The 27444-nt window shown below is 47.2% G+C and overlaps 1 protein-coding gene across 2 annotated transcripts; it reads right to left on the bottom strand.

Annotated features, from left to right (window-relative positions):
• Window positions 1–839: 839 nt before the first annotated feature.
• Window positions 840–27157, bottom strand: ANKRD35 (ankyrin repeat domain 35). Of its 2 annotated transcripts, XM_063316763.1 has the most exons (14): window positions 27047–27157; window positions 21649–21779; window positions 20791–20879; window positions 19250–19314; window positions 15535–15592; window positions 13349–13419; window positions 11242–11348; window positions 10049–10233; window positions 8379–8416; window positions 5481–7790; window positions 4464–4553; window positions 2325–2390; window positions 1692–1765; window positions 840–1048 (listed from the first exon to the last, which is right to left on the bottom strand). In XM_063316763.1, exons 1-13 carry the CDS (start codon window positions 27083–27085, stop codon window positions 1709–1711), a joined length of 3306 nt encoding a protein of 1101 aa, XP_063172833.1. In that variant the 5' UTR covers window positions 27086–27157; the 3' UTR covers window positions 840–1048; window positions 1692–1708. The 2 variants fall into 2 exon arrangements, with proteins under 2 accessions (XP_063172833.1, XP_063172832.1); XM_063316762.1 differs by lacking the exons at window positions 13349–13419; window positions 15535–15592; window positions 19250–19314; ... (1 more) ...; window positions 21649–21779; window positions 27047–27157 and having other exon boundaries at window positions 840–987; window positions 11242–11342.
• Window positions 27158–27444: the final 287 nt, after the last annotated feature.

Here is a 27444-nt window from a genome sequence, read left to right as displayed (position 1 = left end):
GATGGGGCTTTCCCTTCATTTCATCCCCAGAATGACAACCTTGTGGGGTAGGCTGTGTGTCAAAAAAAGGGACTGGGCCCAAGTCACCCTGTGAATGTTTATGGCTGAGGATGGATGTGAACCTCACCAGTCCTAGGCCAACCCTTAGTCACCACACCACGCTGGCTCTATAACCTTTGCAAAAATGGTCGTTTCCCCACTTTCTCAACACCCTGATTCTTGTCGCCTTGTTCAGGGCAGACAATCTCTAGGAAAGAGGCCATGGGTTGAAAATCTGTCAGTCTGGAGATCTGTCACACCATTTCTCCATTTTACAGTGGATTCTGGCAATTTTCAACACTACAACTGAATACATAAGAGTAACAGAATAAGAAGATTCATATAATTTATTTTAAAGATTTTTTTTAAACCACATCTTGGTAAGTCAATGAAGGTTAAACAATCTTTATCAAAAATCAGACTAGATGGTCTTTGGGTATCCTCCAATATTTATATATCCCTAGCACTAAGGATATTTCCTGGGCAAGGAATTCCACCAAGGGATGGCAGAGCAAACATACACTTAGTTGCACACAGCTTCTCAGCAGCACATCTCAGACGCTGGTACAGGCCAGGGTAATTTCCACATTAATAATTAAGCGATGGGAAACATTCAGTGACTTGAGCCCTTCTTGTGGTTACTGCTGGCAGTTGTCAGTTTAAGAGCAAGTATTTCTTGATTCCCTTACAATGACTGGTTACACCCCAACATTTCATGGCAGAGGTCCTTTCCTTCCACTCCCCTCCCCAACCCAGTTTCCCCGAGAGAGGCAGACATCCAGCGCGCAAATGGATGCAAAAGGGCCCCCTTCGCATTAATAATGCCAGTGGCAAAATATGGACACACCTTGCATGCTTTGCAAAGTTTCACCCTCTTGCATGGTTTTGCACATCAGGTGATACTTGAGATCAGAGCTGGCTTCCAGTGAATCGTGAACTGGTTTCTTGCTGCCAGAAAGAGGACAGAAAAACGGTTTTAGCACATGAAATGTGTGCTGTTAAATTAAACCTGGAATGAAAAAGGGTTGCGATTCACTAGAATTCCCAAGCACATTTGGAGGTGCCTGAATTTGTCTGGGAATTCCACTTTTCAAACCTCCTAATCCAAGGAGATACGACATTTTAATGGATCCTATTTTTGTCTGGAAGGAAGCATACTCTGCGCTTGTTCAGAGCTAGTCTGTTATAAACTGCGATATGCTCTCTGGTTATGCACAGCCTTCTTTCTGTCTCTCCCACTTTTTTTCTGCACTTAACGCAGAAATGACTTTCTTAATTCACTCTGAAGGCTGCTGGCTACTATAAGCCATGAGAATTTCTCCTGCTGCCTGGAAAGGGTTTACAAAATCAGGACTGGCACTTTGTAATCTCCTGCTTGAGAGAGAGCGAGAGAGCACACGTGCACACTCTGGAAATTGTGGGCTCTGGGTGCTGGTCGGTTCTTAAATGATTCTCTGATTGACCTTGTAAAGCTGCCCCAGGAACTGCCTGCCACTTGAGAAAACCAGAGGTGTGGAAGAGCATTAAAAAAGCACTGATAGCAAACGAAACCTTGCTTATCATCAGAGGGAGATTTAGGAATTAAGTAAAGTTCTGAATATTGGAGGTCATGGGTGTGCCTTTTAGAAGTATAAATAAATAAAATTTCTCACACAGAGTTTCCTGGACTTCAATCTGTCCTCAGGATCCGCAGCAGCATGGCATGGACCTCTTCATCCATGTACCCCTGGATTGGACAATATCCCCCCATAGCGTAAGTTTCCTTTCTAGCATCACTGGCCTACACAGAGGTCTTGCCCTTCAAAGCAAATGCACATTCTTGAGTTTCTTTGCCAGGAATAAGTCTAATACAGCAAATCCTGACACCAGCAATGTGGCAGCAGGCAGGTAAAGAAAATACTTAAAGAAAATAAGTATTCAAGCCCCAATCTGACTTGCAAATGCCAGGTTACCTGCCCCAAACCTTTTCAGTGCCTCCTCCCAAACAATTTATGCTGGTTTAATTGTCAGTGCTTAATCCTGGGAAGAATTTGCATGGCGTTTGTAAGTTATGTGCCAGATTTAATTATACCTCCATTTGCATTTCATCCTGCTTTAATGCTTGTTCTTTAGCTGTAACTTCAAATATTCTGCAATTTAAAAATTAATATATTCTTCCACATCCTGAATATTTTTTATGGTCCTAGGAGTCCACCTCTAACTCACCTTCTCCCTGGAGGATTTTCTTCTGCCCTGAACACATATCGTGAGGGGAAAAGCTGCTGGGATTTTTCCCTCTGTCTTACCTGGGCTGCGTTGAGCAGGTGGGTCCTATATACGGCCACAATCTCCTGGTGGTTCTTTTGGGCAACCTGAATTAAATTGAGCAAACTGGTGAGAAACAGCCCACTGGCCTCTGCAAGGAGCAGCCCAACTGCTTAATCCCTGGGTGCAACACATACAGCATCAGAACCACTTGCCGCCTGCTACCACCTCCTCTGTGGCACTCCAGGGGTGCAAGGCACATTTGGCCTATCGAAAAGGCAGCTAAGGGGAGATGGGATAGGGGTCTTCCAGTACGAGAAGGGATGGCACAGGGCAGGGGGGTGCACTTGTAGCGCCCGAAGGTCAGAGAAGAACCAAGGTAGAAGCTTTGTAGAGGGAGATCCAAACTTGAAAGGAGGACGAATTTCCTGACTGGGAGAGCTCTTAAGCAGGGGAAGAGCCTTCCTCCTGCAGTCTTGGGGGTTTTCAAGTGATTGGGCTGCCATTTCCCTGGGATGATGTGAGGATTCCTGCCTTGGACAAGGGGGATGGATTAGATAATTTCTAACACACCATCCACCCTTCTGATTCCGTAAGGTCAAAAATTGCTCTTTTTCTCCTTTGGCCAGTTGAGCAAAAACCTTACAGAGGCTTACTGGACCGCATTTCTCCCCATAGAAGCCCCACCCAGCCCCTCATATCAGGCACGTAACCCACATAGTCATGTCATGAGTACCTCTTGAGACAAAACAAAGTCAGGTCGGTTTCCTAATTCAGCCCCAGAAATGTCCTACAAATGTATCTCTGAGGTTTAGTATCACAATGCATTGAACTGGGTCAATGGCAGGGGGAACAGTGCATTGACCCAGTCAGTTGATCTTCAAGGAGTGAATCCCAGACAAGCAGGACATTCAACTAATTTCATCCAGCTGCATTTGTGGCTGGCACCCAAGCCCACTCAGCTGGCCCCTTTTGACTTAGTCCTCCCAGAAAAAGAGCTGGAGAGAAAGAGCGGCTGAAGGAGCAAGCCTCTCCACTACCAAACTCATTGCTGAAGCAATAATTGGCTGCCACGGACGAGCCACGCCTCCTGCTGAAGCCTTGCCCGGGCAATCCTGGTGCAAGGGCTCATGGGATATTAAACGGGGAGGGGGCTGGTCATCTTTGACCCAGCCAGGGGCATTATATGGCTGCCAAAACTTTGTGAAGGAGCTCTAGCTGGGTTAACTTCAGGGTGTTGTGGGAAGGCTTCCCTGGAGAAGCGCACCGTGTGGCTGTCAGAGCAGTGGGATGGGTCACCTAATAAGAATGATTTATTTCTCCCCTCCCCACCTGGCAGGACACCCCAGCTAAAAAGAAGATAGAGGGCTTTGATATATGCATTCCTCATAGAGGTGGTTCTCGCTTAACGACCATTCGTTCAGCGACCGTTCAAAGTTACCCCGGCACTGAATGAGGGGGAGGGCCAGCAGCTGCTTCAGCTGGGCATGCCTCGCCAGCAGTGGGAGGAAGAAGACGAAGGTCAGCTGGGGGCGGCAGAGGGCAGCAGAGGGCAGGGCACCAAAAGGGCAAACAGTGGGAGAGACAGGCAGGTGGGAGGAGTTGAAGCAGAGGCTGGCAGGGCAGGGTAGGAGAAGGGTGAGGTCCTCACCTGATGACCGCAACCAGGACTACCGGTACTGCCGTCACTCAGTGTTGCGGTCACATGTTTTGTGATGGAAATTCTGGGCCCAGTTAGGGCTGTTAAGCGAGGACTACCTGTACAGGAACTGTACATTTCACAATTCCCATCCCAAAGGGGAACACTGGTTTATGAGATTTGCAGCATCTGCAAGAAACTCCTAGAAGTTGCAAGTTCAGGGATGACCACCAGAGTGTGGTCAAAAAAGTCAAAATGACAGCTGTGCCACAGTGATCAAATCTCTTTTTATGTGCAGATTCCCACAAACCCTCATTGACCAGAGAGAGAGAAATTGCAGAGTTTAAACTGGATTAGATTTGCTTCTTCTGAACTGAAGAGTGCAAGGTGCTTCTCAGTGGGCAGGATGGTTCAAATTGCTGATGTTTCGGCTGCAAAAAGCCTTGACTGGGATCACTGATTCTAATATCACAAATGCCCACTGCAGAATCTGCTCATATGCAGAGTGCCGCGTGCCCAGATGCAGTCCTGCGCAACTCACCTCATTCTGCAGGATCAGGCGGGTCCGTTCGCTGCGCAGATTGAGGATTTCACTGGAAAGCTTCTCCGTTTCCTTCAGCAACTTTTTGATCTGAGGGGAAATGAAACAGACGGTATGCAAAAGCCCCTGGGATTTCCGGATAAAAGTTCTTCTTGGCCTCATCCTCCCTGTCCATCGAATGGGATCGTTTTTTAATTGCAGAGCCGCTGGCGAGGACCTGTCAAGTATTCGTTTTTGATGTGTACCAAAACATGCCGGGAATGATGGCTGCAGTTCCACAGAAAAACACAGGGTGTATTTTTGTTGCTGAACCCTGGGATTGCATCAGGATCCTGCATCCCTTGGTCCAACAACCATTGGCTCAAACAACTGTTTTCTCAGAAAGCCCTGTAGAAACTGCAGCCAGATGTTTCCCCTGGACCATGTTTGCGCTCTGCCACAAAAGTTGTCTGCTTTGGCCTTTCTGGCAGAGCCCCATCACCTGCACGGTGGCTTCCAAGAGGGTTCCCTGAACTGCGACAGAAGGAGAAACCCACTAAGCCCACTGTGCCTCATTTATGAGTTTATAGCTCAATTAAACTGGAGCAGCTTTTTGTCCTGGCCCTACTTACTTTGGGAGATGCATCCCATGAAATCCTACACAGGGACTAAGTCAGGACTTCAGTGTGAAAAGAGCTGTGCACCCATCACAATCCAGGTCATCATGGTGTGTTCAACAAACCATGGTTTAAAAGTTGTGGCTGAGCATTATACAAGAACAAAGATCACCATTTCACAACCTAACTTGCAAGGAGAGCTGCAGGGGGAAACATGTAGAATTTCCTATCATTTCAGGAAGAACACCGCTGGGATCTTAAAGTAGGGAGATTGTAGTTAACACACAAAGAACCCCCTGATCCTTGTGAAACCCACCTGTACAATATGGCCCCACTCCTTCTGTGGCCTTCAGTGCTCCAGAAGTTCAGTGCAGCCCTTGGCTTCCCAAAAGTCCCGCAGCCCCATTCCGGATGATCCTACCTTGGCTTCTCTGTCCTGGCACATCTTGGACATTTCGTCCACCTTCTTATTCAGCTTTTCCATAGTATTTCCCAGCATCTGTGACTTCCCTCTCAGCTCTTCCACTTCCTCCTCATGCTCCAGGGCCTCGGCCATCAGCTCTTGATTCTTCTTCAGTTCGCAGTCAAGGGCTTCCTTGTGACGGGCAGATGCTCCACTAGCTTCCTCGTATTTCTCCCGGAGGGCAGCCAGCTCCTCCCCCAGGACCTGAGCCCTGGTAGACAGCATGCTGCAGATCTTCTCATACTTGCTGAGGACCTGCTCCTCCGCCTGGCGCAGCTCGGCCATCTGGGCCATGACTTGATCGAGCAGCTGCATCAGGCTGGCCACCTTGATGCCTCCCAGAGTTACCTGGGATGTGCCCAGCACCATCTTCAGCTCCTGCAGACCTTTCTCAAGCTCAACCATCTGCTCTCTGACTCTCCAGCTTTCTCCTACGATGTCTGAGGCCTCTAAGAAAATTTCTTTACAAGGTTTTTCATCTCCTGGGAAGAAGTCAAGGCTCCTGGGATCAACTGAGAGGGTTCGGTCAACCTCCAGTGCATGGTTCTCCTCTTCCATCTCCGACACCAGCTGCAAGGCTTCATTTTGCTTCCTCACCACATTGTCCAATTTCCAGTGTAGCTCCTTCAAGATGTAACTGTCTAGGTTTTCACCTATATTGCCAGCCTCTTGGGTTACCTTCTTGAGGAAGTTATTTCTCACAAACATCATCTCCTTCCTCTGCTCCTCCAGCTTCAGGCGCAGCTTCCCCGATTCCTCTTTCTCCAGTGAGAGCTGTTGGGACAAGGTGTCCACTGTCCGCTTCAGCTCTTCCACCAGGCGCCCTGTCCTCTCTGCCTGGGGAGAACCCTCTTTGGAACAATGCAACTTCTGTAGCTCCTCCTGCAGCTTCTCCCTTTCCCTGCTCAGCTGGGCCAGTTCTTTTACTAGGCCACCGTTGTTCTGCTTGAGGTCCCACACCTCCTTCTCCAGGTCAGAACTTCTCCGACACGGACGAGCCTTGTTTTCTACCAGCTCCGACTTCGGCCTGAGCTTCACCTGCCCAACAGGCCCATTATGGAGCCGGGTCTTTTCTGCCCCAACTTTTTCCAGCTCCTCAAGGGCCTTCGAGTTGCCTGGCTCATTGCCACAGACATTCTTCTCTTCTTCAGCAAGGCCATTGCCATTGACCCAGGTCATGGACAGAGAGTCCAAAATGGCTTCCTGAAGAGGCCTGACTTTTTCCAGGATGGTGGCAGAGACCTGCTCCAGCTTGGCCAGAGCAACCTCAAGGCCTGTAACTACCTTCTTCCAGGCAGAGATGCACTTCTTGACTGCTCCAGATGGCACCGCCTGGAACTGCAGCCTGCTCCTGACGACTTCTTCGGCTTCCTTCTTCAGGGCCTCGTTTTCAGCCACCGCTGCCGCCACCTCCTTCCGTACCCTGGAATGGGTCTCCTCCAGCTCCTTAATGAACTGAGCCACCTTCGCGTCAGCAAGCCCAGTCTCAGGGGGACCGGCCAGGTGTTTGCCCAAGAGCCCACGCAGCCTTCGGTTTTCATCCCCCAACTCCAGCACACGAGCCTCCATCTCCTTGAGGGCCGCGTTCTGGGACTTCTTCTTGGCTTCAAAGACCCCGATCACAGCCCTCATGTTCTCCATGTGGCCCTCCACCTCTTGCACCCTCCTTGCCGCACTCGCCTTCTCCTCCAGGGCCGCAGCCACTTCACTCTGCAGGCGCCTCAGCTCCGTTTGCTGCCGCTTCTGCTCCTCTGCCTCCTCCTCTCCGGGCCAGTGTGTCTTCTCGGGCCGGGCCACGGTGGGACTGGGCTCCTCTCCTGCTTCTGGTATTGTAGCCAGCACTTTGGGCAGTTCCTTCCCTGCTTCTTGTTGTTTCTTCCTCTCCTTCAGTTCTTGTACTTGTTGCGCCAAGAGGCCGAGGTAGTAATCTTCCTCCGTGGCATGGTGGCTGCACTGCTGGCTGAGCTGCCTCCAATCCTGGCCCCTTCCCTCCTGTTCCGGCAGGAGCTGACCGATCTCCTGCACTTGGTCCCACACTCTCTCCTTCAACAGCTTGCGTTCCTCAGAGAGAACCTCACATTCTTTCATCCTTTGATCCAGCTGCAGCTCTAGATGGATCACTTTCATCTTTTCTTCCCGGAACCTGCTCCGCCATTCTCGTAACTCGGGGTCCTCCTCAGCCTCCTCTTCATCATCAGTTTGATCTCCTCCTTCACTCTGGAAGGCCAAGCTGCTCACGTCGGTATCCTTCCCACTCTCAGATGGCACCTGAATGAAAAATTACCCAAATCATATGGACAAGCTCGAACAAGCACGTGCAGCAAGGGGTGGTTGTTCCTGACAATTCATGGATGCCAGTTTTCAGAGGGGCAATGGTCTTAAATATACGGCACCAAAAACATAAAGAGCTTTGCAGGCCCTCAGAGACTAACACAGAAAGCCAGAAGTAGCTCCTGATGTTTGGGACTCAAGTCTCGGCCCCAGTCAATACTTTTAAAATGCCTCCCAACATCAAAAGTGGTGAAAAGTGGTAGAAAACGGGTTCTACATACAGATTTGAACATGAATATATGTGTTCAAACTAGCAGAATAGCCCCTCTGACCTCAGGAATATTTTCAAATCTGTATGTAGAATCAGTCAGCAGTGCATGAAAATTTCAGCCAGAAAAAGAGCGAAACCTTCTTTTAGGGAGGCATTAAATAGCAAGGAAGATGAGTTGGGGAGTCACTACTGTGCTGTGCAAGTGAGTCAAGTTTTTCAGGACCCCCTTCCCAAAAAAACTACTAGTGCAAATTGCTTAACAGAGCTGGAAAGCCTCTGGTTCTTCTGTTCAAAGTGTTAATAGCTGCTCTTACCTGTGAGCCAGTTTCTGATGAATCAATGATTCCTAGTTCTGTGGAAACAGAAATGCAAGAGATGAACTGGCCGAGAGTTAAGATCTTGAGAATGTCATCTTCTTTTAGGGGGGTGGGGGGGCGGGGGGGCCTTCCATGCCAGGTTTCTGGAGGATACCTTTGCTCTTTGTTAACTTCTGATGGGACAGCCACAGACAGGGCTCCATGCAATGGTGGAAAATCCTCCAGGCAGCCCTTCTTGGTATTGTGCAGGGATTTGGATTATTCTAATTTCTCTAACCAATCACTATTGTGACATATTTAGTGCCCCTTAAATGCAGCATAAGCATTTCGGGGCATAAATGGGGGACAAGTGGGAAAACATTGGAGGAGGCAGAAGAATGGGAACGAGTGGGGTCAAAAAGTTGCAAACCAAGGACCTGTGTGGATAAAGGGGGCTGGCTGGAAAGATGAAAGTCAGAACTGATAGGAAGACTTTTGGCTGCCAAGGAGAAAACCAGAGCATGGAGGTCTCTAAAATAACGGTTTGTGGCCTGAAGCTAAAAAATTGACTAAAAGTTATAACACGCCTGTGGGGTGAAGAGCAGCTGGATGAGTCCCAAGAGAAATAAGCTGAGCAAGACCAGGAAAGACCATGAAGGTAGCTGATGCACCTCTGACCTCTGGAAAAACCGCCCAGCCCAGGGCTGTAGAACTGGTCTGATGGGAGTGCCAGTGGGGAGCAATAAATAATAACAGTAAGCTCTTCCATGCAGCCACAGGGTACTCTACTACGCGTGGGCTGTTTGGTATCCCTGCCCGGTGCACTCACAACCAAGAGCAAAATCCTCACAGATTGGCAGTACTGTATAGCAGGTTATTGCAAGCAAGATCATTGAATTGTGGAAACCTCTTCTGTGCACACTGGTCTTCATTTTTCTCCCAGAGTGAGGGAATATCCCACTCAAACCATCAGGGATGTCTGCAGGGTGTGGTCAAAAAAGTCAGGATGGCGGCCACGATGGTGTGATTGAAGCTCCGCTTCTTTTTCAGGTATGGCATACAGGCAGAGCTTCGATCACAGTGTTGGGGTTGCAATCTTGACTTTTTTGACCACTTCCTGTGGACACCCCTGGCAGGGCTGGCTTGGAAAGTCGGTAAGGGCACCTCAAGAGACTTGGTGGCTTAGTTTTGCGTGTAGCGTAGCAGCATAGAATGACTGTACTAAGTCTACCTTCCTTTTTCTTAAGCAAAGGAATATTTAATTTATCCCAACTCATAGCTTATTCTTCCTCACTTTTTAACCTCACAATGCCCCACAAGGGGGGCTATTTTTAGCTATTGTTGCTTTAAAATTTGCAAGGAGCTGAGAATTGGCTGAACTGGCATAAGTTGGACAAGATCTGCAACTTGGCTTCTCCCGGGACAGGTAGATTGTTCCAGGAATGCATGCTTACCCTGGTATGCCTACCAGTACTCATTACATAACTATTGCTGACAATATGTTATTAAAAAACAGCTGTCCGGGGCAACACCTCATTTTTAATCCATTAAGTTAATCAAAATATTTTTCTGCAACTAAAAAGTCAAGGCTGTTTGAGACTACTGTACAGCTATCACATGCACAAACACACACGCTTTGGCTCCCAAATCAACGTGAGTAGAAATTTCCCTGTCCAGCCCCCCCATACCTCTCTTTTTCCATTTCTTCAGGGCAGTCCGAACCCATCTCCGAAGAGCCCGATCCTTGTTCCGCGTGGCGTAGTGCAGGGAATCGTGGCCCGCCTTGTCCATGAGGGCCACGTTGGCTCCATTCTGCAGGAGCAAGTTGGCTGCCTCTGAGCCCCCACATTCACAGGCAAGGATGAGGGCCGTCCTGGGCAAGCGGGGGAGAGGACCAGGAGGGGGTGAACGCCTTTGCGTACCCAGTGCCAAACAGCACGGGGCCTTCTCAAGAAGTCCCAAAAGGTGGCTGTTTATTTTTGCTTTCTTTGTTTTTCCTTTAAATATGCATCGATAACAATAAGTAACAATACTGTGAAGGCCTTAGTATTAAATATGAAGCTTAGGATAGAAACCTCTACCATATATCAAATAATTTAATATTTTTTGCAGTTGTTTATCAGTGCCACGTTCAGCTCTAGATGTAACGTTTAAGCAACCTTATGCTTATCAACATTAGTATTTTAGGTAATACACTTTAGGTAATACACTTCCTTTTTCTTTACCTTTAAGGCTTAAGTTCTCTAAACATCAGAGTGTTAATAATCACCAGTCTACACTGTACTGTACCAAAACCATTGTCCCCAAAGAATATCATGTACTACTTGTTTTATAATAATAAAACAGTATTTTTTTAAAAAAGGAAAAGAAAGCAAGTCTCCAAAGTAGCCAAATCCCTTCTCTCAGCCCCTGTCACAGAGGTGAATTTAGACGTCTGTCAGAGGATGGAGCAGTCAAAACTCTTCCCACCTCTGGACCTGAGGGTCATCTAGTTCGCCAGGCCAGTGTTTCTCAACCTTAGCAACTTTAAGATATGTGGACTTCAACTCCCAGAATTCCCCAGCCAGCATGTATATGGCCGCCCATCTCATACGCATCCCTCGGGGCAGCTGGAGTCAAGACGGAATGTCGCAATGCAAGCCCCACCTCTCCATCAACTTGCATTCCAAAGGGGCGGGGCTTGCACTGTGACATTCCGTCTGCCCCTTGCTGATCTTGATCTGGATGCCAGTGGGCTGGGGAGGATGGGGCTTGTAGTCTAGATGTCTGGATGCTGGGGAAGCCCAGTTTCCAATCCTGACTCAGGGACTGGATTACATGCTGGATTACATGCCTCTCTTGGCCTGCCTCGCAGGGTGGGTGCTGAAAAGGAGAGACTCACTTGCCATCCTTATCCCCAAGGTCGACGTTGGCTCCCCGCTGCAGCAGCTGAGAGCAGACGGCCGGCTGGTTCCCCTGGGCCGCAATCATCAGGGGGGTCTGCCCATTCTGGAGCAAAAAGGAGAGGCGCAGAGCTCAGTTTTCAACACAAAGCAGGCAAAAAGGCCAAGGCCAAACCGAGAGGCAGTGGCTGGTTCCGAAAACCACCGCGCCTCCTCTAAGTCAGGCCCAGAGCTCCTTCCCCTGCAAGGAGTCCCCCCTCAGCAGCCAGGCTCCTATGGCACCACCGACCCGTAAAAGTGGTCTGCCCAAAAACAACCTGATCGACTTTCTGAATCAGATCATCAGCTTCAGTCAGTTGCCTCAGAGCTGATCCAGATGCCAACAATCTGATCTTTTGCGCGGACACAAAAAGACTTTATTCTTTCTCCAAATCAGACGTGACAAACTGGGCTGACAATTCAAATCAGATCTGACTGGAGCAGCACACCCCTACTGGCTGGTCAGCCGTTCAGGGAACTGACCTAACATCTTACAATCGTAGAACGGGAGGGGATTTGGAGATGATCTGGTCCAGCCCCTGCCCAGCGCAGGAGCGCACCACTCTCCGTCCCTGAGAGAGGGCCATCCAGCCTCTGCTGAAACCTCCGACGGAGAGCCAACAGCTTCTGGACAGTAGGAAGTTCTTCCTGTGTCCAATCAAAACCTCCTTCCTTGTAAGCCCCTCACGTCTCCTCCAGGACAGCCCTTGAGGGCAGCCATCGTGCCTTCCCACTTCTCCAGACTGAACATCCTCAAAGCCTCCAGCCCTTTCTCGTACTTTTTTCTTCCCGGGCCCTTATCGCCTGGGTAGTTCTCCTCCGGATACATTTCAGTTTGTCACGTTCCTTCCCAAAACACCCCAGATATTCCGGTGGCAGTCTGACCCATGCAAAACAGAGGAATCATGACATCCCCCAATCCTTGATTCTACGTGTCTGCCGATCCAGCCTAGGATTGTGTTAGATTTCCGTTTTAAAGCCGCATCTCATTGACGGCTCACGTTCAACTTGTGATGCACCAAGATATTCTGATGCTTTTTGCACGCCCAGGAGGGTCCCCTCCTTTCTATATTCTCACCTCGGTTTCTCCTGTCCAAACCTGCAGTTATCCCTGTTGAAATTCCTCTTGCCCATTTCTGCCCAGTTTCAGCTTGCCAAGATCTCCCTGAATCTTGACCCTGTCCGTTAAGGTGAAGCGGACTCTCGGGTTAAGGTTATTGGGGGGCATGGCATGTTATATGAGCCCAGCCTCTGGGCTGATCTCAAAAAGTGTAGGGTTGGACCCGGTTAGAACTCGGATGGGAGGCCACCAGGGTGAAGGCTAGACTAGAAAGTTGAAGAAAAATTCCTGAGAAAAGCAAAGACAAAATACTTCTATGCTGCAGCCAATAAAACTATACGTGTGGGCCCAAGAAACACCCAAACCATGAACTGAAACTTCCTTACAATTTGAAATTCAGAGTTCTCTAACTTTCAATATACATATACACATACACACCAGAATACTTTGTACAAAAATAAGGTATAAATTTGCATTCTGTTAGGGAAAAATTATCTGCAAAAATAATGGATATGGAAAATTGCGAATAAAATGCCTACATGTGAAGAATTATAAACCAAAATGCCTTTAAATTTTAATCTGAATATTTTTTTTTAAATGTCTTTAATTACACAAAGAAAAAAGAAAACAGTAGAAAAAAAGAAAAATGAGACCAGAACTTCATACATGAATATAAGTATATATTTTTACCTGATAGTTTCAATTTCATTAACTGTTGGGTAAAAATATATATACTTAAATATTTCTCAACAAAGATGGGGAACTTGAAAAGAACTTATGGTGACTTATTTTTGTATATTAGCAAAAACGAACAACAAAGATAAACTAAAATGGACAGATCTACCCATAAATAACTACAGTTGTGACCTGAAACAGACTTCTCTGACCTGGAGGGAGTTTTCCCATTTTCCAGCGGAATTTTCCTTCAGCTCCTCTGTGTAGTAAAATCCTGGCTCATAAAAAAAATCCCTTCCATTAATCGCAAAAAGTCAATAGAAAAGACTTACTTTATCTGTGACATCAAGGAAAGCTTCTTGGTCACACAGGAGCAGCACACTTGAGGCACAGCCGGAGAAAGCTGTTGTGTGGGATTAAAAAGGGAAGCCAGTGTTAAAAACACAGACTTTCTGCAATGTGCCCATAACAGTAAATGATCTTTTCCTGACCAAATTTAATAGACCCCTGTAAAAAAAGGAGCAAATTTTATTAACTCTGCTGAACGTAATAAACCCTAGTTTTTTTAGAAAATAAAGGAGCAGTGTATCATTGTCAAACCCACTCTTACCAAAAGTAAGTCTTTGTGAGATCTGTATCACCTATTCCACTAGGATAATTACTATCCTCTTTAATTTCAGCCTCAGACTTCAAGATGCTTCAACTGTCTTTCTTCATTCATAGAATTCTACATGAGATGGACCCTCATGGACTTGTCTTCCATTTGTGACCCTTCCAGGTTGACATCTGCATCTTTCTTCTCATCCTGCTCTCCCAGTTCAATTAGTTCATAAGGAAATGTCAGAACAGCGGCACAGGTTTGGTGCAAGGCCTTCTGCTACCACACTGTAATTTTTAATATGTCTTTATTGATGCGATATGTTTGCTTGGTTAGTGTGATACTCAGCCACTGCGGTTTGTGAACCAGGTACTACAGCTTTTAGAAGAAACTGTAGTTAAATAAACCATGGCTTTATGCAATGAGGGAAACCATGGGTAGTGTTAAAAAACTAGCTAGGGTCGATGAGTTTGAAGGTATAGAAAAAATGCACAAACCCATGAAAAATAATAACTAACTAAATACTGTAAATAAATAGTTCTGGTGCAAGTATTCTCATTCAAGTTCTGCCAACAGGTGATTAAAGAAGCAAGAGATGTAACATAACACCTGCATTTACTTAAATCCAGGCATGAAATTATAGCAAGGCAGTTAAGAGGATTTGTGATGGAAGCTCAAGACTGCATCAGTATCTCTCGCTTTCTTTGCAAATTCTGTATGAGGCCTCTGCGAACCTTAGATCCAAGCAATTGGCTGCCAGCTGCTGAAAAGGTACTGCAACTTGTGGAGAGCCTAGGTGCTAGTCAACTGTCACACCCTGCTATGGAAGATGTGAATTCGGTAGAGCCGATCAGCCTCTCTCAGCATGAGATGGATCTACGCAGGCATCACATCAGTGGGATGATTGCCTCACCCTTGAAACACTCAAGGACTTGTTCCAGCCTGTCCTGATGCTGTTTTCAAAGATCCATCGTTTTTCTTGACTGCCTTTATAGCAGATCTTATGGGCCAATCAGAAATACTGCCAGTGTATTTCCAAAATGAGATACTAGTTTCACTTGAGAGTCACAGCTGGGGGAAAGGGCTTGCTACTTGCACAGAAGTGGAAAAATGTAGCCCCTGAGTCCCCCCACCACACTGTGAAACTGACTAGATGTGCTCCCTGATAAAATACAATTGTGAAATTGACTAGAGAACCAGCATTCTCAGGGGAGATGATTCAAACTCTACAGTAATGGGTCTCAGCAGGTGGCAGAGCCTGGATAGCCTTGGAAGCAAAGAAGGATCACATCTGGTTAGTGCTTGAATGGGATGGGGGAATAACTGGGATTAACTGGGAATTAAAATAACATCCCCAAAGAAGATAATGACAAACAGCTTCTGCCCTACATGGCGGACCAATCTAAGAAGTCACCAGGAGCTCATCTTGATTCAAGAGACTCCCTGGCGGCTTGCTAGCAGGCCTGTGGACACTTAAGGTTCGTGTTTAAATTCGGCTAATGTGTGCACAACTGCAGATCATCATTGGGGTATTTAAAAAGCAGCAATAGCCATAGCTGCTCCCCTTATATGGTTGTGCTGTTCCTATGAAGGAGCTTTGCACTTGGAAGAAAGGTATCATTGTGGTGCCTCCCGTGTGGAAGGAAGTCACAGACTGGGCTTGGGAATTCTGGAAAATGACATCCGAGACCATTTGGAAAGGACCAACCTAAAGAAGGGAGAAGCGTTCAGTTTTGAGCTGGAGTTCTGCTGACTTCATAAATACATTCATGCAGTTTTGTGGGAAAAACAGAGAAGTGATTCAAACCCCAGCAGGGGCACCAAGGTCTGGCAAAATAGGCTTCTGCTGAGTTGAAACTATTTTGTGGCCAAAAAGTTTTTAAAAAGCCTGTCAATAGCTTTACATTTTTTAGGACTCACCGGCCCAGTGCAGAGGTGTACGATTCTCCCCATCGACGCAATCCTCATTTGCTCCATGCTGTGAGGAATAAGTGTAATAGTTATTGCAATATGCTCTTAACTTCCTGTGTCCTGAATAGTTATTAAGAAAAAATTAGCAGCAGTATAACATCAGATACATGCTAAGACTAAAATGTTCCCTAGAATTAAAATAATCCCAGCTGGGAAATGCTTGATTCAAATTAGTCACTGCCAAAACAAAAAATATCTCCGGTTCCAGCTGGGGATTGTCTCTTAGCGCTGCCATTATTCCTACATTCCCAATCTCTCAATCCTATAAAATGTTCCAGATTTTTTTCTATGCACGTCCAATTCTCTTGCAGCCACATTGCATCAAGGATGCTGTTTGTCATCTTAATTCCACAGATAGGCTGGGCTTACACACAGCATGATATGTGAAAGTTGCATTTGGACAAGATTCTAACCTTGGTTAATATTAACTTTGGTTAGTTCTTTTGTGTCAGAGCAAGCCCATTTGGTTAAATTAAGAGCCCATGTGGCAAGGTTGTGCTGATAATGGGGTGAGTCAGGTCCAGGTCCACCCTTAGCCTTGGAAGCTCCCTGGAGGACTTTGGGCCATCTGTTCTGCCTGACCTTGGCCTACCTTACAGGGTGGTGGTTGTGAGAAAAATGGGAGGAGGGAGCACTATGCACACTGCCTTAGTTTCCATATGAAAGACAGGATATAAACCTAAGAAATAAGTAAATAAGTAAATGCATGATCCAAAGTTTTGTGTAATCCCAGAAACTGAGTTCTTTAATCTTAATTTTTTAACCAAGTTAAGGAAGTTGGGCAAACCCAGCCATGCAGTCATCTGTGGACATAACATTGCAAGATTTGTTAAGAAACAAATTGAAAAAAGAAGGGGAGCATGGAGCATTTTTCCAAATGGACACCACAGAAGGAATCTGTCTTAGTCCATCCATGCATTTCCCCAATCCACGAAACAGCATCCAAACATCTGGGACTGCAATGCCCATAATTTCAATCCTGCACGGCCAAGGCAGGCAGAGGATGCTGGAAGCTGAAGCTCAAGGCCTTTGGCTGGTCCTGGGAAGGGAGCTTGCAGCTTAGCTTTGGACTCCTGGCCCAAGCTGACTGCCCAAGGCTGCCCCCTTCTCCTGCACCTGTAGAACCAAGAGCTTTGCAGCTGCTGGCTTTGGAAAGGGCTCCCTCAGAGGAAAGCAGTGTTTCTATGAGGCCCAGATCTCTTTGTCGGCAAGGCTTGATCGGGAATGCAGCATTGCAGGGAAGCAGGCAAGCCCGGACCTTCCCGCACGCCCTTGTGCAACCGCCTTCTCTGGGTGCTCCTGCCACTGCTGCTGGGCTGAAACTGCCCTGGGGAGCCTTGCAAAACGAGGCTCTGGAGAAGGACTCAGCCCGCCCACCTGCCTGTCCGCCCGCGGGCTGTGCTGGACGGCAGCTCCCACCTTCCCAGGCCGATGGCTGGAAATTCTGGGCAGCCAGAAAGCTGATCCAGTGTGGAAATGCTCTCGCCCCCTTGTCTCTGGGACACATGGCCCTGCGGACAGGGGACCTGGGTTTCAGCAGGCAGAAACACTGGTCTTTTCTCAGCTTCCTAGGAAGAGTTACATCTCTTTCTTGGGGATTAAGCCCAGGCCAATGGTGGCTGGATCCACAAAACCCGTCCACACTGCTTATTGAATTAACCCCTTAACCCCACAAAGCAGGCTAAGCCACTAAAAACAAACTTTTTTTTTAATCCGTTCAATCATGTTCGACTCTCGGAGGCTGCCTGGACAAGTCTCTGCAGTTTTCTTGGCAAGGTTTTTCCGAAGTGGTTTGCCAGTGCCTGCTTCCCAGGGCCGAGAGAGAGTGACTGGCCCAGGGTCACCCAGCCAGCTTTGTGCCTAAGACAGGACTAGAACTCAGAACTCCCGGTTTCTAGCCTGATGCCGTAACCACTACACCAAACAAACTAATCATGTTTAAAATAGCCCAGATTAGCATGCTGTGTGAATGCGGCCACTGGGTCTTTCGCTGACCCATTCAAGCATGTTGTGAGAACAACAGCCTGGCGGTGTTAGCCAGCTCCTCAGGGCAGGAGTGTTCATACCCAAGAGTCACTGCTTTGCTAACGGTCTCTGTCTGAGAGTGAGTCCCTCCCCAGCCTTCTCTACTCGGCCTTTCCTCACCCCCCTCCCCACCTCATCTCAGGTTTCTACTCATCCATCCAAGAACAACACACCAGCACAGGCTTGTTACAAGTTTGTCAGCCTTTAAGGCTGCATTTGCTGCATTAGATTATTCTTGCCCTTCCAGGTCTGCCTGCCTTACTCTCTATTCGCCAATAAGTAAAATTTAGTATAATTAAAAGTAATAATCTTACTTTTCAGATTATTTATTATTGATTAATTCCCACAAGCTAGACATCACTATTTTCCAGCTATGTCTTGAATCAAGAATATGAGTTTTCACAGCAAGAGACCTAATTAACTTTTCAGTCCCACTGTAATTACTTTACACGCATCTCAACTGTCCAGAAGTGTCCACAGGGTATGGTCAAAAAAGTCAAGATGGCATCCAATTGTGCAATCGAAGTTTTGCCTCTTTTTTATGTGTGTCCTGTGGACACCCCAAAACTAATAAAGCTAATACATTCAAATAAATAAATAAATAAACTGTATTAATCAAGTGCATAGGTCTCTCTATAAATACACATGCATACACACACAGACACATACAGAGACACATATATACCCCAGTCAAAAGTGTGATTGCACAACAAGCTTTTTCATGGTCAACCAAACCACAGTTTATTCAGTTCGATTTTCTGGATTTGCCTGGTGAATTGAATCAGAAACGGAGTTGCTAGGAGAAAATGTGGTTGGCTAGTTTGGACTGTAGGAAACTGCCTGAGTGTTAACTGAACTGGTTCTCCCAGAATAACTGTTTGCTACTGCTGTGGAAATGCCCAGGACTGCCTGGTAGGTGGAGCAAGCTTTTAGGGTGCCGTGTGACCAAGGAGCCAGACTACAATTGCATGGGGGGGATGCGGAGGTATAAGAGCAGCCGCAATTCACAGGATGTGAAGAAAGGCTTTTGATCCCGATGGGTGATTGTTTTTACAGAGTTCCTAGGGAAAAAAATGGACGTACACATAATAATAATAGTATAGTAATTAAAAATAAAAACATGCCAATAATAATAAATCCTAATAAACTTTTAATCCCAATGCAACCTAATATTTATCTTTTTTTTTTTCATCCGTTCAATTGTGTCCAATTCTCAGAGACTGCCTGGATGAGTCCCTGCAGTTTTCTTGGCAAGGTTTTTCAGAAGTGGTTTGCCATTGCCTCCTTCCAAGGGCTGAGAGGGAGTGACTGGCCCAAGGTCACCCAGCCGGCTTTCATGCCTAAAGTGGGACTAGAACTCAGGATCTCCTGGTTTCTAGCCTGGAGCCTTCACCACTAAACCAAACTGGCTCTCGATCTTCAGTTAATACTGTATAATATCATTGTATTATTTACGTGAGGGGTAGGGCAGAGACCGCACTGAAATCCACAAAGGGTGGGAACGCCCCACAAGGGCTAACCTTCTGGCCTCTAAAACACACCAAGCTGAAACGTCACTGCATGTGCTCAGAGGAGGCCCTTTCTTTAGGGTGCTGTGAACCGGCGACATATTGGACCTGATGGAGAAGGCATGTTTTACCTGCAGGAGGACCTTCACACACTGCGGCTGGCAAGCGATTGTGGCTAGGTGCAGAGCTGTGCTGCCTGCAAAGACAGAAGGAGGAGAGCATCTCAACCAGAGTTTCTCAAACATGGCCACTTTAAGATGTGTGGACTTCAACTCCCAGAATTCCCCACCATGGCAATGCTGGCTGGGGAATTCTGGGAGTTGAAGTCCACACATCTTAAAGTAGCCAACTTGGAGAAACACTGGTCTAAATGAAGCGTAGGATGCTGTCCAGAGGCTTGCTGGTTTGGAAACATAATGGAGTCTCTGCAGGGTGTGGTCAAATAAGTCAAGATGGCAGCCACAACTATACCCTATGGACAGCCCAAATGCATGAAAAACAGCAGAGCTTTGATTGCACCTTCTTGGTTGCCATTTTCACTTTTTTCTCCACAGCCTATGGAGACTCCTTAACAGTCTTCAATGGCTTCCAAGGATTAAAACCCACTAGCATTAAATTGCTGGTGTGTGGCACAATCTGGTGGTTCACAATACAGCAAGACACCCATTTGGTCAGTCCCTGTTCAAGAGAAAGATTCTGTTCCCACCCGCAGCCCCAGGCATGAGTCCCTCCAGGTTGCAAATGCTCCCCAGGTGTGATGGGTGGAAAACAACCCCATCAACTCAATAAATGTCTATTTTCTGCTGACAGTTTGAGGGTGCAGAAAGAAAAGGAGAATTTCCAAGTGCCAAAGAGGCCTAATGTGGGGGCAGCAGCACTTCCATTCAATGGGTGATTGCTGCTTGGCTGAACTCAAACATTATCCAAAGTGGAGAAAGGGTGTTTGCTTGGTTGGAGGACTATATGAACTCAAAACATGTGGTCGGTAAGCTATCATTTATGGTTTAGTTGATGCGGAAATTAAATAAATATGATTTGTTCAACCACAGTTAAAACGGATTTAGCGCATTGTCTTCTCTTTCCCCCAGTCTTCCCCCTCATTGACTGTTGCAAGCTTGCTTGTACTGGGACCATGTCTCCTTCACCCCCACCCCCCGCCACCAGCCCACCAACTTCCCTGGGCATTTTCCCCACACCAGGGGCCTATTTGGTGGGGAGCAAAAAGTCAAGTGGGTGGCTGTGACTGCACCACCGAAGCCCCGCCCCTTGGCATGTGCATGGCCCAAATAATCAACAGCGCAGGACAGTGGCTGAGTTCCCACAACACACTAAACCATCAAGGACCAATCCAAGGTTAGCCCAGTTGACAGTCTCTAGGCTAGCCACCCCAGCCATCGCCCACCAATTGACCCCCAGCCATCAGCATCTGTTTGCCCTGGGACGTTGGGGCAGTCTGGCCACCAGCCTGGGGCAGGAGCCGATGGGGAGAAGGGGGCCGGGGGACTGTTGAGATGTGCCCTTTCTCCTCCTGATCCTCTTTTACCATCCGCCTGTCCGTTGAAGAAGAGGACAAAACGACTGAAAACTGGGAAATGACCCAGGTCTGCAAAACTTAACCAACCACCGTGTGGGAATATGGGAGAGAGGGAGGCTTTGGGCTCATCGTACCCACCGTCCTCGTTCTTAGCGTTCACTTCGGCCCCGTGCGTGAGCAGGATGGTGAGGCACTCCGTGAGCCCCTTGGAGGCCGCCAGGTGGAACCTTCAAGGAAAGAGACAGAAGCAGAATTTTCCACCAGCAAAGCCCGGGAATTTGCCCGTGCCCCCCCAGCACAGGAGATTACAGAAGCACCGAGGGTGGGGCCTGCCCGCCCCTTCCTTGGCCCCTTCCCAGTCTCTCCTGATTGTTCTCAAGATTCTTGGGATGAAAATTAATAAGGAATAGAAAGCGGTATTTTGCAACACTCCCACTTCTAGCATCCATTGAATTTCCAAGAACGGGCTCCTGAAGAATTCTTAGAAAATGTTTTAATCTAAGCCACGTTATTTTGCAAACCAAGTGTGATAGGGGTAGGAGTTTACACCCTGCTCTTGAAATAAATTCCCACTGGGTCTTACAATGAGAACTCAAAAATACAGTAATCAATTAAACATGCAATTGTATGACAAAATTGGTTAAGAATGCAATGGCAGACAAAGGATGTTTGATAGCTACAAACAGGTCTCTGAGAGGCTGTGATTCTTAGGTTGGAAGCATGCAACTTGCTTGTCCCTAAACCCAGGCAGACAACTGCTGCCGCCTGCTAAACCCAAACAATTAAGCCATATTCTTTCTTAACAGGATGATCCTTTCAGACACCCTTCTGAGCCAAGGACCGAGTTCCCGCAATGCATAGAACCACAGTCCAGCGAGTTCCAGCTGAGCCAAACCCCAGAAAATGGCAGCTTCCCCAGCCAGGTGCCCTTCACCCTAGCACAGCCGTGAAGGCCAGGACCTCCCTCTCGAGGGCCGAGGGAAGAAACTTACGTACGCGGATTGGCCCAGGGCGTTGAGCTTAGTGGGTTGGGCTGTTTTCCTTGAAGCAAGAAGGGATGTTCGGGTCACATCCCCTTTCTCAACGGCGTCAAACAGCTTCTGGTCCTGCTTGTTCCAGCTTTCAATCTGGAAGGCAAGGGAAGATGCTCGGGTTGGATTCAGGCTTTGCAGTTAAGCCGTGACTGAGCATGATGTAGGAACAGAAACTAGGAGGGACCTAAGCAAACTGTACATAAACTGGGATTCTGAATTCAGACACAGCAAGCTGTGGTTAAAAACAAACCATGCTTTGTTACTCCCCTGTAAACTATGGTTGATGAATTTAGATGAATTACAGCTTGGCAATTACAGCCAGGCATATGGCGCAAGACCGAACGGCATTTCGTTCTGTTGTACAGAGGGTCAGCAAGAGTCGTAAACAACTTGACGGCAACTAACAACAACAACAACACAGCTTGGCAAAACAGTTTATGCTTCCCCACACCAACATTTCTACTAAGGAAAGAAAAGGAGCTTGAGGGGGCAGATGCGTGTTGTTCTTTGAAGTTAGAAATAGCTGGATCTGGGGGCAGAGACATTCACATGTCCTGCTAAATCTTGGGAGATCACAGATGTGTTTCCCAACCTTGAGAACTTCCAGATGGGTGAACCAACTCTTGGAATTCTCAGTAATGGCCATGCTGGGTGGGGAATTTTGGGAGATGAACATCTGGAAGTTGTCAAAGTTAGCAAACTGGGATTAGAGCAACTAGGAAACAAGCCACTTCTTTCAAGTTTTTTATTTAATAAATACAACTTTTATTTTATTTTATTTTATTTTTATTTTATTCCAGAGGAGCTGAGAAGTTGTGCTTAAATCTCAGTCAGTGGTTCAGCTACTTGCCAACAGCTCATTCCATTGCTTTCAATGGGAATTACTAATCTGCATCTTGTTCATTGTATTTTGTGAACTTAACCACTGAGTCATAAACCATGGTTTAGTAACTGCAGTTGTTGGGTTCATAAAGCATGTTAAACCAAACCAAGCCACATGATGGTTTAACGCAATGTGTACATCCAGACTGTGAGCAGATAGCTGGGTTCACAACTTCACCAGGTCAGAGAAGGATTAGTCAACTGCATTCACACGCTCTGCTAAACCTAGTTAACCTTTGTGAGCATTTTTTCTTTTTGCATTGTGACTTAGCATAGAGAACCCAGAAAAATAGCTGAATTCAGTCAGCAGATGAAGTTCAGTGTGTGAATGCCTTCTAGAGATGGACAACTTGAGAAATCTACAGTTTTGTGCCTCTTTTTGGCTAGTGCTCTTTCTGGAGGTAACATATTCCAGAGCAATGAAGTCAGCGCTCCCATTCACAGGAAATTTGGTATTCTTATTTTCTGGGCTCAGCCTTCCACAACTTCCCACCCTCCACAGGGGTTGGGCTACAAATCCCCACTCATTTGGTGGCTAGATGCGGATCTAGGAGAGGTGGTCCAACACCTTCGTAGAGCACCAGGCTGAAGATTCAGAGTGGTGATGGTTGCTAAGCAACAGAGGCCCAGCCTTGTGGCTCAATCTGTTAAGCCAAGGCTTAAGCCAAGCTGAAATCAAGCTTAAACCAAGCTTAATCAGCCTCTTAGAGGTGAATTACATGACAAATGTTGAATTGGCTTCCAAACTATTCAATTATTTTTTTTAAAAAAAGCATTTTTCCCACTCTTCATATTTTATTTTATTTTATTTTAATTATTCAATTTATATTGCTGCCCATCTCAGAGCAGTGACTCTGGGCAGCTAACAATAATAAAAGCAATCAATCAATTAAAACAATACAGAAAATAAAATAAATAAATGCATTTTGCATCAGACAGCTAGAAAGTACCTGAAATTGCATTTTTTTTTTTTTGGTCACAGTAATATTGGCTGTGTTCACACAACATGCTTAACTCATTTTCTGGATTCACACAAGCTAACCACACAAATTGTGCTTTCACAACACACAAGACACAAAACAAGTAGCCAAGCTTCTTGTGCCTTTCCCTCACCTGGTTGGCAAACCTGATCATTACGTGGGAAATCTGTTTTGGAGCCCTTAGACTTCTTAGTAATATCATTCCCCAAAGGCATGTCTGCAAGGGGGGCAAAAAAGTCAAGATGGCAGCTGCAAATGTGCAATCAAAGATCTCGCTGTTCTTACACACGATGCACATTTAGATAGGTGGGGCTACAACTGCACAGCCATGGCTACAGTAAATCTGGTAAATCATTGTCGTCGTCATCATCTTGACTTTTATTACCCGCCTCCGGTGGCGAACCTGCCGTTCCATATCATGGGACAAATCCTTTTACCGAAATGGGCTGGAAGTGGGGAAAGGGAAAATTCTGCTATTTGAAACAGTTGGGCAAGAAAAATTCCTGCTGGGCAAACGCAGAACTCAAACTTTATTGATAGCTTCTCAGACGTGACTACCTGATGAACATATAGCATCAGGAAATGAGAAATCTGGCAAATATATTTGTAAGTAAATAAAATTTAACAGAGCTGTCCAAGCCAGAAGAAGGAAATGCAAAACAAGCCAAAAGAATTTGGAATTCCAGAAAGGCAGCAGGGCTCCTCTGTGCCCTTTTGGGAATGAAAACATCTTTGCTTTTCAGCCCCACCTCAGGGCTGCCTTGGGACTCTGGGCCCCCGTGCCTTTTGCTGCCCGGTCCCCGCCCGGCCCACGAGCCTCAGTCTCGCCTTCCCTCCTCACTGTTTGCTTTGGCAAGCGCACTGGTTTCGAGGAAGTCGCACTGGGTCTTCATGACGGAAGAAAATCCAGTTCTGAAGGCTCTCCGTGACAAAGCAATACGCCCTGTGTTGTCAGAGGGGAGATTGCACAAGGGCCACACACCCCGCTCTCACTCCAGCCCTAATTATGCTGAGAAACCGCACTCCTGGGAGAAGCGAAGGCTGGGGCGTTGGCAGGGTGCAGAAGACGGCCTTCTGCTCTCAGGTTATCCGGTTCCCAAGAAATCAGGAGGGAACCTGCTTTTTTTTCTGGGGAGGAGCTCTTGGGTCACTGATTATGCTCCCAATATATTTATTCTTATAGAATCATGGAGTTGGAAGGTCATCTAGTCCATCTCCCCGCTCGGTGCAAGAGCCACGGCAGCATCTCCGATAGATGACTGTCCAGCCTCTGTAACTGTATGTGGGAATGACCCTGAGAGACGAGGGCAAGAGATGCCGCCTAGGGAACGATCAGATAAAAGTGTGGGGGAGCCCACAGCTGCACGACGGGCAGAGAAAGCAGCTTAGAAATGATCCACCCTAACTTATCGGGCTGTAAAAAGAGACGGCAGGAGACGTGTACTTTCAGACTTGCAAGATTCTGTTAATGCAGCCTTACAATAAAGTAGAATGAGCTCATCTGGTCTGTTATCTGTCTGGTGTACCTGGGAAGGCTGACAGCCTTTTATTTTAAATGCACAAACTTTTACGTGTTTCTGTGACAATCCTCTAGTTTTGGGAAGGACACAACAGTGCCACCTCTAGCATTTGGGGAAATGACCATGTGCTGAGACGTCTGAATAAACGGAGTATCTCTTTGGTTCTCCCTCTTTTGTGGGATCCTTTTAATTTGATGGTGTTTATCACTCCACTGAGGGTCTTTAGGAAGTTCAGTTCGGCCTGCTGCCAAAGTTTCAGTTTTTCACATTATACTCCACATTATATAAAACTAGGGAAAAGAGAAGAGAGAGACGAAAGCAAGCAAGCAAGCAAGCAAGCAAGCAAGCAAGCAGGCAAGGAGAACCTGCCTGACAACTTCCAGCCAGAAAGTGCAGATGACCTCTCTTCGACCATCCTCTTTGCAGTACACCCCAAACATATTTTGAAAGCTACATAATGAAAAAGAAACTAATTTAGCTAGGCTCATGGTATTTATTTATTTTGAATTCTATGTGTAGGATTATTGCCTTCCTTGTTTTTCTTCTATTTCCATTTTCTAAATAAACTTCTTTTTATATCTTGTGATTTTGCCTCATTTATAAAGGAATTCCTCTCGAAAGCCTTCTCCCAACACAGCTATCGTTGTGATCTCAGGATCAGCACAAGGTTTATGAAGTTCTCTGTTTCTGGATCCAACCCTCTTTTGGTCTCTGCTTCCCAGGGTTGGGCTGAGGGGAAAAGATGGAAGAGTTAGAAACTCCCTGCCTGGACTAAGAGATGTCAGGAAGTACAAGCTGCCTGGATCATCCTTTCCCAAGTACCTTTTACTGCCTTGGGAGGAGTGGTCTGCCTGGGCTCCAGATTTGCCATGGAAAATCCAAAGAGGGCTCCTCGGCCCCAGGTGCGCTCCGTTCGAGCCCTTCCTCTCAGTTGCACAGTTAAGGGCGCAACCCACACAAGAAGAGACATTGAAGCAATAAACAAAGTGCCTTGTCAGGCTCTGCTTGACAAGGCCAGATGCCACTTCAGAAGACGCTGAAGTCATACAAAATGAAATCCCCGAGGCTGGATTTAACCCGAGGCTAGGACAGAGCAAAACTGAGCAATGCAAAAAAAGGAAGTATTTATGGCAAAAGTCCCACTTCTTTGAAGTGCTGAATTGGACTCATCAACCTTTTCCCAAGGACTTCTCTGAGCCTTGGGGCATGAGGATTCCAACCAGAATGAATGTCCGTGCCCCTCTGATCATGTGCAGAGTGCCTTTTACACTGAGCCCTCTTTGGTGTCAGCCCTTCGAGGTAGACCAGACTTGAACACCAAAGTCATGCATGCTAAAACTACTTTTATTATAGGGTTACAGCAGCAGAATCTTGCAGCTCTGAATGAGGCTTCCTGCTCCCTGCCTTTTTCCTAAAGAGAACGGGGGAGGGTCAAGCCTGAGACACTCTCAAATTCCACTCCTGCTTTGGACTCAGATTTCTCTCATCTGACCGTGGCCTCAGCTGCACCTCTTCCTCCTGTCCCTCAAGTTATTCTCGCAGCCCATTCCGCTAGGCTTCTGCTGAAGGGGTGAGAGGACCCCATTCACACAGCTTCCTGTTCCATGCCTTTTACCGTTGCTTTGCTTTGCAAGATATTTGAAAACTGCACCTTGACTAGAAACAACGCCTGCCATAGACATCCAGTGAAGCAGCGGTTGCTAGTCCCTTAGGAGCAAGTTAAGGAGCCAAAAAAAGCACTGCGCTCCCCTCCTCAATGCCACAAAGCACACCACTCCTCCTGGGCCCTGGCACAGACTCTGGTTTTCCTTAAGGACTAGCAGCTTGATTCAAATCAAGAGATAAAAATCAAGTTTTCATTGCCCTCAGGTCCCACACTACCGCTGCTTTTTAAAAGTATAATGACTGGCTTTAGCGGTACATTTGTTCCTGCCACCTGTCAGACCGAGACTCAGAGAACCCAGCCGTGGTTACTCACCACCACTTGATTGCTGGAGCAAGAGAACATTTTTTTCATGGCTGCTGCTTCCTTCCAGCCCCTCCTCTGCTCCCAAAAGGCCAAGGCTCTCGCTCGGACAGGAGGCGCGCGGGCCGGCTCAGTCCATCGCTGGCAAGGGAGCTCCTGCTAGGCGAGATGCCCTCTCGGAAGGGGAAAGCCGCCACCAGTGCGAGCGCATCTCCGGAGCTGCGGCCCGTTGGAGGTGCCGATTTGTGTGGCTCCAAGGGAGCGCTCGAGCCGCCCGCGGGCCTCTGCAGAAGCTGCGCAATCCTGCCCCGGTGCGCCTCCCGCACACCTGTTTCCCTGCTCAGCCCAGGCCTCGACTTGCCCCAGACGCTCACGCCGGCCAATCTCGCTCGCCGCCTGACTTGAAAGCG

The sequence above is a fragment of the Candoia aspera genome, chromosome 17, assembly GCF_035149785.1.
Source record: "Candoia aspera isolate rCanAsp1 chromosome 17, rCanAsp1.hap2, whole genome shotgun sequence".
Lineage (NCBI taxonomy): Eukaryota > Metazoa > Chordata > Lepidosauria > Squamata > Boidae > Candoia > Candoia aspera.
This window is presented reverse-complemented; position numbering and strand designations above follow the sequence as displayed.

Coding starts and splice junctions, on each gene's coding strand:
- ANKRD35 (XM_063316763.1), bottom strand. CDS start 27,085: ATGAAAAAAATGTTCTCTTGCTCCAGCAATCAAGTGGTG. Junction 19,315..20,790: donor GAACGCTAAGAACGAGGACG/GTGGGTACGATG, acceptor CTGTCTTTGCAG/GCAGCACAGCTCTGCACCTA. Junction 1,766..2,324: donor ACCTGCTCAACGCAGCCCAG/GTAAGACAGAGG, acceptor TGTCCAATCCAG/GGGTACATGGATGAAGAGGT.